Source organism: Cnephaeus nilssonii (assembly GCF_951640355.1).
Source record: "Cnephaeus nilssonii genome assembly, chromosome: 8".
NCBI classification, from domain to species: domain Eukaryota; kingdom Metazoa; phylum Chordata; class Mammalia; order Chiroptera; family Vespertilionidae; genus Cnephaeus; species Cnephaeus nilssonii.
Window position 1 is genome coordinate 63,862,394 of NC_137079.1, and position 13,543 is coordinate 63,875,936.

The 13,543-nt window shown below is 36.5% G+C and overlaps 1 protein-coding gene across 2 annotated transcripts in view; it reads left to right on the forward strand.

The window, feature by feature from the left end:
• Window positions 1–13,543, forward strand: part of DACH1 (dachshund family transcription factor 1) — a gene marked incomplete at its 3' end in the record, with an annotated part of 435,140 nt that overhangs the window by 383,470 nt on the left and 38,127 nt on the right. The window contains exons 8-10 of one of the 2 annotated variants that reach the window (XM_079778550.1): window positions 6,575–6,722; window positions 9,674–9,817; window positions 10,320–10,388. In XM_079778550.1, the coding sequence (XP_079634676.1) occupies window positions 6,575–6,722; window positions 9,674–9,817; window positions 10,320–10,388 (361 nt within the window). Of the gene's footprint in view, window positions 1–6,574; window positions 6,723–9,673; window positions 9,818–10,319; window positions 10,433–13,543 lie in introns of those variants that run through there. The other variant, XM_079778549.1, reaches the window with a different exon arrangement.

Below are 13,543 nucleotides of genomic sequence, written 5' to 3' on the forward strand. Positions count from 1 at the left end.
CCCCCAACTGCCCTCCTTTTCAGGCCTGGGTCCCCCCAACTGCCCTCCCCTGCAGGCCATCTGGTGTTGGCCATCTTGTGTCCACATGGGGGCAGCCATCTTTGACCACATAGGGGTGGCCATCTTGTGTCTTGGAGTGATGGTCAATTTACATATTACTCTTTTATTAGATAGGATAATTCAGGAACAGCCATATGCAAGTGATACATGGGGCAAGATATATGAGACGAAACTCAGAGCTTCTATGACATTTCTGGGCACACCAAACACCGAGCGTTTTCACTTATTGACCAACCTAGATGTTCTTACTTTTGAGATTTTATGGAGGTTTCACTTCCTATGGAAAATTGATTAAATCATTCATCACAAATGACTAATTCACCCTCTAGCCCGTCTGCCCTCCCTGGAGGTCAGAAGGGTGAGGCTGAAAGTACCAACCCTCTAATCAAAGGGTAGGTTCCCCTCACATCCAGTTTCTATTTTTAGGGACTTTCCAAGAGTGACCTTATTAACATAAACTCTGGTGTACTTGAAAGAGGCTTATTATGAATAACAAAAGACACTCACTTTACTTTTATTGCTCTTATCACTTAGAAAATTCCACCCAATGTAGCATTTCAGTGCTAGGATCAGCATAATCATATATATATCTCACAATATCACAGTCAGTCTCTAGTTGATTATATACAACTAGAAGCCCGGTGCACGAAATTCGTGCACGGCGGGGGGTTGTCCCTCAGCCCAGCCTGTACCCTCTCCAATCTGGGACTCCTGGAGGGATGTCCGACTGCCCGTTTAGGCCCGATCCTGGGATCTGGCCTAAACGGGCAGTCGGACATCCCTCTCACAATCCAGGACTGCTGGCTCCCAACTGCTTGCCTGCCTGCCTTCCTGATTGCCCCTAACCGCTTCTGCCTGCCAGCCTGATCACCCCTTAACCACTCCGCTGCCAGCCTGGTTGATGCTTAACTGCTCCCCTGCCAGCCTGTTTGCCCCCAACTTCCCTCCTCTGCCAGCCTGGTCACCCCTAACTGCCCTCTCCTGCAGGGTTGATCACCTCCAACTGCCCTCCCTTGCAAGCCTGATCCCTCTCAACTGCCCTCCCTTGCAGGCCGGGTGCCTCCCAACTGCCCTCTCCTGCTGGCCATCTTGTAGTGGCCATCTTGTGTCCACATGGGAGCAGGATCTTTGACCACATGGGGGCAGCTATATTGTGTGTTGCAGTGATGATCAATCTGTATATCACTCTTTTATTAGATAGGATAGAGGCCTGGTGCACGGGTGGGGGCCAGCTGGTTTGCCCTGAAGGGTGTCACAGATAAGGTTGGGGGTTCTCTTGGGGTGTGGGGCGGCCTGAGCGAGGGGCCTGTGGTGGTTTGCAGGCCGGCCACGCCCCCTGGCAACCCAAGGGGAGGCCCTGGTTTCTGGAATTTATTTTCCTTCTACAATTGAAACTTTGTAGCCTGGGGCGGCAGCCATTTCTGGGGCGGCAGCCATTTCTGTGGCAGTTAATTCACCTTCTACAATTGAAACTTTGTAGCTTTAAGCGGGTGAGCCCGTCCAGGGTGTGCGGAAAGCTTTGCTTCCCCTGTTGCCGCCAGCAACCCTGACCTGCTCTCTCAAGCTCCGTTCTGCCGCCATTTGTTTGAATTTGTTTACCTTCTATAATTGAAACTTTGTAGCTTGAGTGGAGGCTAAGGCCTGCAACGGCTATGGAAAGCTTGGCTTGCTCTGTTACCTGGGAAACCTTGCTCTCTGTGGCTGTAGCCATCTTGGATTGGGGTTAATTTGCATACTCGCCCTGATTGGCTGGTGGGCGTGGCTTGGCTGGTGGGTGTGGCTTGTGTAGCGGAGTGATGGTTAATTTGCATATTACCATTTTATTAGAGAGGATATTAGATGGATCTTTTATTTTTTTGTTATTGTTAATCCTCACCTGAGGATATTTTTTCCATTGATTTTTAGATAGAATGGAAGGGAGGTGGGATGGAGAGGGAAAGAGAGAAAGAAAGAGAGAGAGAAACATTGATTAGTTGCCTCCTACATGTGCCCTCCAACAGGGGCCAGGGTTCTGACCTACAACCCAGATATGTGCTCTTGACTGGGAATTGAACCTGAGACCCTTTGTTGTACAGGTTGGTGTTCTAACCTTTTAGCAACACTGGCCAGGGCTCCATGAATCTTCTTTATAACCTTACACAGTGGATTTTGTTGCTATTCTCATTCTACAGATGAGAAAATGAAGGCAGATAAACCATTTGATCAAGGTCACTCAATTTTGGTGGTATCTGAACTTAAACAATGGCTGGCTAATTGCAGAGCCATTCAGATCATATGCACCACAGGATGGTTTATATCTGGAAGTGCTTTTGATGGAGAGTCCATCATTGATCCACTTTGGAGCATAGTAACCATAACATTAAACCAAGTATAGCTGTATCTTTTGTTATAAAAACTTCTGTGAAAAAAATGAATCAGTCATTACTTGTTTAATCATAATTTTTCTGTCTACATAAGTTCTTGATTTAAAGAGACATTATTCCTTCCCATCCCAGAAAGAAACATGAAAAGGAATAATTAAGGTTAAATAAGCTGGGGAGTTCTGATCTAGGCTTAGCGAATTTACTAATTAGGGATCTTGGACAAGTCACCTGATCCTCCTGGACCTGGGTTTTCTCATCTGTAAGAGGTTTTAGTTAAAATGGGTGATTGCTAAAAACCCCAACTAGGTTATTTACTCTTATTAGAAGATGTAACACATTATTGAGCAAACATTTTGCCAAAGGAGTTTCACTGACACTCGAGGAACCTTACTTATCATCTAATTCTGAAATAAAGTAGTCTAAAAAACAAACATGGACCAAGTAAACATTTTTTCTAGGATCTAACATATTAAGAAATGTTTCTTTCATATCAGTATCACTGTAAATACTCTTATACAAGCAGAGATTTGTGCTTTCTAGGCTATAATAAAAATAGTTATAGCATTGCTAGATCAATTATAGTGCCTTTTAAAAAGAAATATGTAGAGGCTCATCCTATGAAAACTTATGAAAATAATTTAAATTACAAGATATATTATTTTAGAAAACAAAAATATTTGTGTGTTATGACAACCATTATGTCTCACTTATGGGAAAGAAATTTGAGGCTAAACAACTCTTGTCTCTTATAATTGCTGTGACATAGGGTAAACTTAAAATGCATTTCTTTAGAATCATCATTGTCCAACTTCAAGATCATGAAAACCGACCTCCCCTTGGAGAAAAATTCACATTTTAAACCCGTGTCTTTTACTGTAACTGACGTGGTCATCACAGAATGTTGCTCCATACTACATGTCCACCTGAGAACCAGCACTTCGCATGACCTTTTGCACATGATCCCCCTGGAAAACTTACAGAAGTTACACAAATCTGAAACTACTGTTCCCACTGAAAGTTAAAATGGTGTCCTAAGGATTGGTAGCTGTGATGAGCACTACTTGCTACAGCTTTTCCCAGCCCGCTGATCCCCCTGGAAAACTTACAGAAGTTACACAAATCTGAAACTACTATTCCCACTGAAAGTTAAAATGGTGTCCTAATGATGGGTAGCTGTGATGAGCACTACTTGCTACAGCTTTTCCCAGCCCCCTGCTGCATTGAAATGTAATCGGTTTCCTGTCTTTTTTGCAGCAGGGCTGTCATGGGCAATAACATCATTTTGCATATGCATCAGTTTGGCTGTAGTGCAGAATTTTGTTCACATTGGACTCCTACTGATGTGCACTGATTTAAAGTCTACAAATGAAACTTAATTTTATATAGCTTATAAGTAGTCCCTAGAGGGTATTGGATCCTAAAAGCTAATATTTTTCAGACATAATCAGCAGGAATAGGTAATGCATTACCATTAGCTACATTAGCAGCAACTATAACAAAAGGAAACAGTAAACATAAATGCTCTTAGCGACTTCATACTTTACAAGAAATATTGATATAAAATAACACAAATTAGGGTTGCAGTTTAATGTTATTCAACATGTTTATTCATAATGATTATTTCATATTTAAAGAACACCAAAATACTGTGTTTGATCAGCCAAGGACAATAATAGTTTAATACTAATCTATTTTAAACAGATAGTGATAATACAACCAATCAACACATTAAGTGGTGCCAACATTGGCATCTTGCTAAATAATCTCTAGACATTGCAGAGAGTACATCTTTCAAAGATAAGTCAACAAGAGCAATCAGAGCAGAAAATTAGAGTTTGGTATCTTAGAATTAAAATACAGCTAAACTAAAGTTTTAATTGGGGTGATCTAAAAGGGCACTTGATGTAATGATCTCTTTCATTTGTTACTAATTGTTTGTTCCTGATAAAGAAAAAAACATATACAGGAATGTTGCTGAATTGAGTGAAGATGGCAGTTTCCTTAGCAGCTATGTTTTATTGGTAAAAATGAGAGTAGGGAGGGGCAAACTGTCTCACAGAAATCCTTTAGCTTGTTTCATATCACAATAATTAATCCAGGGAATTCAGGGTCAGTTATAACAAACATGAAATAATTTATACTTGCTTGAAAAGAGACTAGACATGGCTTATGGCAATGCTGCATTGGTAGGCAGAAGTAAGGGGATGTCTCTTTTGTGCTAACGAGTCAAGGTGGAGTTGCAATTTCTGATTCAAGCTGCTTATGTTGTCTGCTGCAAAGGGGTCACATGGCAGAGTAGATCCAGAAATGGACCAACTACCACTTCATATATAATTTCAGTTGCAAATGTCAGACTCTGATGTTCATGGACCAAGGCGAAATATCTTCTACCTCCAAATAGCTTTTTGTATTCCAAGTTGCTAAAAACAGAAAATTTAGCTTTTATTTTTTCTAATAATTTTATTGATAATTTTCTAAAGCATCTTAGGAGAGAACACAGGCAGCATGCTTTGTATATGTTTTACATATTCTCATAGCCTCATTTTCAAAAATCTCAGAATATTATTAAATTTAAAAAAAAAGCATAAAAATTAAAAATAGCATACAGTGAATCAATATATGATTCCATAACCAGTTGAATAAATAAACCCTGCCTTTGCCATTTGCTCATGAATTACTGTTTTGTCAAATAGTGCCCTACAAGTTATTCTTTATTTATTATAACTATTTTAATGCTTTTTAAAAAATAATGCACTATGAAGCCACTAAACTTTAGACTCCTTACATATATATCTCAAGAAAAATATACCAGTATTATAATTTTTATTCAGCAAATGTTCAAAATATACTATATTATAGGCACTCTCTGGGTCCTAGGAGCATAGTCCCAAATGAGAGAAAATGTCCCTGCCTCAGAGAGCTTTCAGTGTAGTATAGGAGACGCAACATAAAGCAATAAGCAAATATATGACAACATTACATAATAGATGCTATGAAGAATTTTAAGGAGGCAATAACAAGATGTGATTGGGTAGGTGGTAAGAGAAGGCCTTTCTTGAGTGGTGACTAAGCAAAGGTGAAATGAAATGAGGGCATAAACCATACAAAAATTGGAAGGAAAAGCATTCTGGAAGGGAACAGAAAGAGCAAAGACCCTTGTGCAGAAACAAATTGGGAAGTGTAAAGAAGCCCACTTTATCCTATATAACAAAAAAGGAATATGCAAATTGACTGTCACACCCTCGCACAAGATGGCCACCCCCATGTGGTCACAAGATGGCTGCCACAAGATGGCCGGCAGGGGAGAGCAGTTGTGGGCAATCAGACCAGCATGGGAGGGCAGTTGGGGGCAACCGGGCCAGCAGGGGAGGGCAGTTGGGGGCAACCGAGCTAGCAGGGGAGGGCAGTTGGGGGCAACCAGGCTGCCAGGGGAGGGCAGTTGGGGGCAACCGGGCTGGCAGGGGAGCAGTTAGGCATCAATCAGGCTAGCAGGGGCGTGGTTAGGGGGTGATCAGGCTGGCAGACAAAAGCGGTTAGGGGCAATCAGGAAGGCAGGCAGGCGAGCAGTTGAGAGCCAGCAGTCCTGGATTGTGAGAGGGATGTCAGGCTGCCGGTTTAGGCCTAATCCCACAGCCTAAACCAGCAGTTGGACATCCCCCAAGGGGTCACAGATTGGAGAGGATGCAGGCTGGGCTGAGGGACACCCTCCCCCAATCCCCCGCCCAGTGCACAAATTTCGTGCACAGGGCCTCTAGTCTAGTATAATTTTGGTAGGGAATAGTGGTGAATGAGCTCCCAGAGATAGGTGCAAGCCAGGAACACTTGGGCTTGCATAAACCATGTTCAGTCTAATGTTTAACTCAGTTCTTTTTTAGACATGCTTATGTGCTGCCCTCATTTAGCATTAGATTTAAAAATTCTAATTAGAAGCAACTAAACTTGAATGCCAAAAATATTTGTCTTCCTACAATATTTTCATTAAATTTAGAAATTTTGTGCTTTAATTATAGTGCTTGTCCTAGTAAGTACAGAGTGAATGCACAAGAATGGAAGAATTTGATAAGAGAGTTCTCTTTTGAAATGCTTTTAAGTAATGAATGAAATGTGCTTTGTACCAAAATATATCAATTCTGAATACTTTCTTTGTACAGGGGCTCTTGAAAGTTGCCATAGATAATGCCAGAGCTCAAGAAAAACAGGTCCAACTGGAAAAAACAGAGCTGAAGATGGATTTTTTAAGGGAACGAGAACTAAGGGAAACCCTTGAAAAGCAGTTGGCTATGGAACAGAAAAATAGAGGTATTTTCAAACTTCCAAACATGTTTAACACTTTATGTAAAATATTTACAATAACAGTACTATGATTGGTGATTTACTATGAGACTATACTTTTTGTTTTTTACTTATAGCTAAAGTTCAAAGCAAACCTTGAATCCTGGGCTCATGCATTCTTAATCTCCAGTGTACATGGTTTCTCTACTGTTCATACCTCAAGACATTGAAATATACCCATTATATCATTAATCACATAAATTTTATTATGAGCTTAACAAATTTATAATTTTAAGATGGACAGCCATGAAGATACATTTTTATATATTCACAGTTGCCTTTTGAAAAACTTGACTTAAAATCATAAAGCTAAAAGAGAAAATACTGATTATTCAAGTGAAACAGATTTAGTAAGATATTTATCAAATGAAATTGAAGACTGATGAATGTCTGAACAAATGACCAAAGGTGAGTTGTATAATAATGCTTCGCTCAACAAGGTCAAGTACACATTAGAATAGAAACCAATATGAATGTTTATTGGATAAAAATAAGAATATTCTCAATCTATTGCTTCTTTTAACAGACTCTACAATGCTTGTATACATAATTTTGAAGATCATTTATATTTGTGTGTTTATTTTATGTATGAGATTGAAGAATATTTTGTTTATAACCAACTTTCCCATTGCCTCAACAATAAGTTTCTCCTAAGTATTCTAGAAAGAGTGCTTCTTTTCCTTCATTTAATAAGTATCCATAACAAATACTATACATATTCTCCTTTTGGATATTTGACATAGACATTTAAAAATTAGTGTTCTGTTTGTTTTCAAAACTGGCAGGACTTCGTATGTTTTTTCACCAATTACTATGAAGCCACAGCTAGGGGGTTCCTGGGATGAGGCTGATTTAGGAAACTGTCAACCCAATAGTACAGTTCTAAATAATGTGGCTTCACTAATATAATCAAAACAAGATAAACATTGGTAACAAGGTATGTTCTAAGTGCATAATGAAATTTGGTTGGAGTTCATTAGATGGGAGCATATTCCATATGATCACCATGTCTTGATTTTGTTTGCACCTGAAAAAGTCTTTCTTCTAAAAATTCTTGTACAAGACTTAAAGGCAGATCCTTGAATTCCTAAATTAGCTTTTGGTTACTTGAGGGACCTTAAGAGTTTTATTGGTTCAAATCTGTTGGAGGATTTATACTCTGTTTTACTTCTTTAACCACTAGAGGGCAAAACATTTCACAGATCATACCAAGAACCTCCCATTTAATTAATTGTGAACAATAAATTAAAGGTAATAACTGTCAATAATTATCTCTTATGACTATACCTATTGAAGCAATGTATTATTCTGAAGTGAGAACATGGCATTCCCATTTGGCTCAATCACACAGGAAGGAAACAGTGTGTGGCCAGTGGCAAGGGAATGCGTATTGAGTGTTCAGTGCCATGGTGTGTAATCCAAATAATAATTCAGAAGCTACTGTTTCTTTTCAAAGAGACTTACAAACAATCATCTTTGGAAAGGGAAATAGTAGGAATGTGATTTTGTTAAGATAAGCATATCATTTTCATACTATTAAGTAAAGGAAATTAGCACATTTATTTGAAACCAACTTTGTTTTCTTCTATAAGATGGTAGCCAATGTACATTTTCTGTTAATATATGATACCAGCAACAATAAACTCAACAAGAGAATGGTCTGACCTCTTAACAATATTAATAATTATATAAATGGTATATATTGACCCTAGAAATTGTAACTAAAATTCTTTCTTGAGGCATATTACCCTACTTTATATACTGACTAAACACTGTGTTACAGAAGTGTTTTTCTTTTTTAATCTGTAGTAAGAAATCAAATAGCACACTTAGGATGATTGCTCCTTATTACTAACTCTAACAGAAGGATTTTCTCATATGGATTCTGTCACATTAAATCCACAATATTTAACAGCCATCAAAAAAAGTATTCCAAAGAAAAACATTTGTATGCTTCCCATATGCTGATTGCTTACTTTATGTACATATTGTAAAAAAAAAATCATACTGAAAATACAGCTGACATCCACATTATGAAGAGCATTTATTTTTCATTATTTATTGATTGCATATTGCATACAAATATTTAAATTCTCCAGCAGGAAAAAAATGTATCATAATCAACTTTTTGTATCATAATCTACTTTCTTATACCATGACACATTATTGTTAGCAGTAGCATACTATTATTAGCAATGATGTTTTATTCTCCACCAAATGTCTAAAGAGTAAAAGTATAACTTTCGTGAAATGTATTATAGTATTTATAAATTTGCTATGAGGTAATTATTAATAATAATTATTATAATAGCTTCATCCAAAATATTTCTGCTTATATATGTTAACAGTAATTAAACATATTTAGCTCCTCATATAAAATAATATTGTATTTCCTAAAATTTCAAGATAGAAAAAAATTTCAAGATAGAATTATTAAAAGTTTAGCTGATGTAACATTGTTTTGTAAAAAGGGAAATATACCATTTACTATTCAAAATTGGTGCTTCATAAATAGGAGACATACTTATACATGTTTGTGCTATTCTAGACTACTCTGCACTATTCTGATTCAAGGGCAGGGACTAAGCCCAAACATTCCTTTAATTAGGCTTCCTTTATCAGTGAATTCAAATATTTACTAAAATTAGTTTCCCATTAAATCTGTCTCTAAAAATGATAATTAAAGCCATTCTTACATTGTAATATAGTTCAAGGCTAAGTAAAAATTGGCCTCCTTGGACATTTTACTGGGATTTATTTTAAGGTTACATTTTTTCCACTTCCTCTGCATAGGTAGACTCAATCCAGTGGAGGGAAAAAGAGTATTATAAGAAAGATAGATCATTTATAAGTTTGATAAATTTTTAATTTAATACTGCAAAAATTTAAGAAAAAATAATGTGGACTCTCTTTTCTAGCCATAGTTCAAAAGAGGCTAAAGAAGGAGAAAAAGGCAAAGAGGAAATTGCAGGAAGCACTTGAATTTGAGACAAAACGGCGTGAGCAAGCGGAACAAACACTGAAACAGGCAGCTTCAACAGATAGTCTCAGGGTCTTAAATGGTAAGAGGGGCATTTTTATGTGTTGCTAACTTTCATTTTTCAATAGACCATTTAGACATGTGTTTGTGGTTTTGTCTATATTTAGGTCCTGTCATTCGTTAAATTGTGCTCCTAGCTGAAAGCGTGGTGTGAAGAATAGTCACATGTGTTGAGGGAAATGCATTACTATTTCATAGGTGCTTCCATTGTTTTGTTACTTAACTCCAGCATCTGGGACCTGGCATTGCCTCTCTGTTTAACCAAATCCATCTCTATTGAAACATGAAAAATAGTAATCTGAGAACTCCCCAACCCCCATCCAGTTTATGAACAAATTTGTGTTATTTATCTATTCAAACAAATCTTTTGATAATCCTTATGATTATAGTCTCTGTTCAACCTTTAAAAGATGACATCAATTTAGATAATTTTAATCTAGCACCAGAGTAAGAGGTCACTCTTTTTTTAAAGGACAATATTATCAAATGAAATGTGTGTCACTCTTACCTTTCTGTGCTTCTAGACTCGCTGACCCCAGAGATAGAAGCTGACCGCACTGGCGGCAGAACAGATGCTGAAAGGACAATACAAGGTAGGAATTTGCAAAAGGCTATAAATCTAGATCTTGCTATATGAGTTTTTCCTCAGCTTTAGCCTGCTATTCAAGCATGTAGCCTACCATCTGGGCCACATCAAAACAAGTTCAAACAAGGTCAAGTTCATCTTGCTTGTTTATATGAGTGAATTCATTTTGTGCTGATAGATTTTCTTTAAATTAACAGGTCATTTCTGTTTATACAGTGCAATTAAAAAGGAATAATTAATTTTAAACAATGTATGATTTCATCTTAGACACAGTAAATGTGTTTTTATTGAATGCTTGAAGCCCAATCTAATGCAGGAAGGATTTATAAGTTCTATTCTATATATAAATAAAATCATGAGTTAATTGAATAGGGAGTTCTAATCATTTGAAAATGTCTTCTCATTTTGTGATAGTTACTGTCAGACACACGCAAAATAGTCTAGTTGAATGTTAACAATAAATAAGATTGTTTAATCCTGTGTGGATTTTTCAAATGTTCTGTATGCCATTATAGCCATTTTAATAAGACAAATCTGCTGAGCAAAATCATCAATAGAATACTAAAGGAAGTTGTGTTATACACTCAGAGAAGCTAAATATATATATTGCCAAGATCACTCTATGAGGAAAGGACAAAATTTGAAGGAAGCATCTATAGTCTAACATCTATTCTAGACAGGAAACTCAATCTAATTTCATGAATACAAAACAGTGAAAAAGAGCATTTATTTTCTATTTTAAATGAAGATAATTCTTCAAAGCAAAGCCCAAAATGATTAATTGCTATAATCCTCCCAATTGCTTTTATTTTGCATTTTAAGCTCAATCATGCTGGGGTTATTGTTTGACACTAATTGTGTTACTTAATCAGTTTCAAATGTGTCATTCTTGGTTTAGTGTAAAGGAAATATACCTTTTTAAAGTACCATATATGCAATAAGTAAATATCAGAAACTTGAAACATTCCTAGAGAGTGTGTTTTGCCTATGTTTATTTTACCTGAAAATCAGGATATTTATTTATTTTTTAATCCTAAGCCATGAACCATATGTTATTATAAGACATCTCCTTGGCAAATGTAGAAAAGACTTCATTTTTAAGAGTCTTATGGATTTCAGCAAAATTATATGTGTGTACATATTATTAAAATCATAAGACTCTCTCGCATCTCTTTTGAAAATTACATACACATATTAACAAATTCCTAACAAAGCCAGTCCTCCCGATCAGAGCCAATAACCTTAGTAATGCCAATGTAAAAATATCAGCCCTGGCTTGTGTGAGCAGAGGTTGGTTACTCATGCACTGATTTAGCTAATGTCCAAAGTGGTCTAAGAAAGTACATGAATCTCTAGGTAAATGTGATATATAAATTACCTGGTGTCCACAGAATTCCCAGGATGGTCAGAAATCAATCTAAGAAAAATTATAGACAATATATTCTTGCACATAAATGGGAGATTTGTCATTAATATTAAGAAATGTTTAGGCAATGATAAAAAATCTTTGCATAGTTGACATAATATATAAATTTTCAGAGTTTGCTATCAGAAATATTTTGGTCATCAATAAAGTTACAGTTATTATTATTTGAATCTTCAAAATTCACATATATTCAAATATACACTTTATTATGGATAAAATCTTGCTGTATGCAGTTGAAATATCGAGTTTTCTTTCCAATATGATTTGCTTATTCTGAGGAAACTTTTTAATCATAAATTGTCTTTTTTTTTACTATTCAGAATGCTATCAGTTGGGTAACATAGAAGACTTACCCAAATAACCTCATAATTAAGGAAACAAAACATTTGAACAAGTATACATAGTAACTTTAAGCCAGTTATAAATGATTATGAGGTTATTTATTGCTTTTGTTTAATTATAATATGAATCTTCATTCATTTATTCATTCACTCATTCATCCAGCCTGTCAATTGAAATGATGTTCCTCAAGTTTAATTTTCTTAAAATTGTTTAATGCACAGTTGGTTTTCAATAAAATTCTTAACTAATATTCATTATTTTAATTAGATATTATAAGTTTTATCAAATGTAATTTAAAAAAAACACTGTACATGAATTTGTATTTCTGTGTGTTGGTTGCTAGAAAGTTATTTCACCAGCAGTTGAACGACCTAAGACTTTTAAAATACGAGAGCAAAGGGGTCACCTTTTGCTACTCTAATTCCACTAAATAAGCTCACTTAGCCCTTTGAAGTTTTTTTAACCTTAGAAACTAAATCCATATATTTGGAAGCTAACACACAGAAGAAAATTAACTGTGAACAAAATAAATCAAAGCAAGAAGACTCTAGTTAAATTCTGAGTGTAAGCATAAGAATGGGAAAGGCAAAGAAGGAAGAGCCAGAAATCATTACTGATTTGTGAAATGGTCTGTGTCAGGCATTCGGGAGCCATGAGCACCTGCTGCTTCACAGTTCAGGAATGACACCAACTCAGCCTCTCGCTCCCTTAGCTTTTTCTCTCTGTCCCTGAGCCCAGGTGTTACGGTCTCCTTTGTACTCTTTCTTGCTCCCAATCCAACCATAACTGAAATTATTCTCTCTTTCAAAATAAACTCAACTTAATTAGGACAGACAAAGGAAACCCACATTTCTTCATGCTTGTCGTGTATTTATTTTTAACATTTTGACAATTAAAAAATGCCACGCTTGGCCCAAGAGTCAGTTACCTAAGAGTCAGGCACTTCAGTACTGCTCAAGTGCCAAGTCATTACCTCCCATAAGCACCTCAGGTTAGACTGAATGTTGCCTTTTCGGCATTTAAGACTACAATTTCTAAAAAACTATAGAAGAGGGGAAGTGGAGAGAAGAAAGCAGTTTAAAAAGTATCCCTGAGGAAAGAGGCCCTAAATAAATTGCTTATCTTGATAAGTAAGATATATCAGCTCATACTACACAGGGATGAATTCATAATTGATACTTCTATTTATTTTTATTGATTGGTTGATTTTAGAAAGAGAGGGAGGAAGAGAGAGAGACATCAATTTGTTGCACCACCCATTTAGGCATTCATTGGTTGCTTCTTGTATGTATCCTGACAAGAGATAAAACCTGCAACCCTGGTGTAGCTGTATGACACTCTAACCAACTGAACTACCCAGCCAGGGTTTCATTGCTAATAACGTGTCATAACTA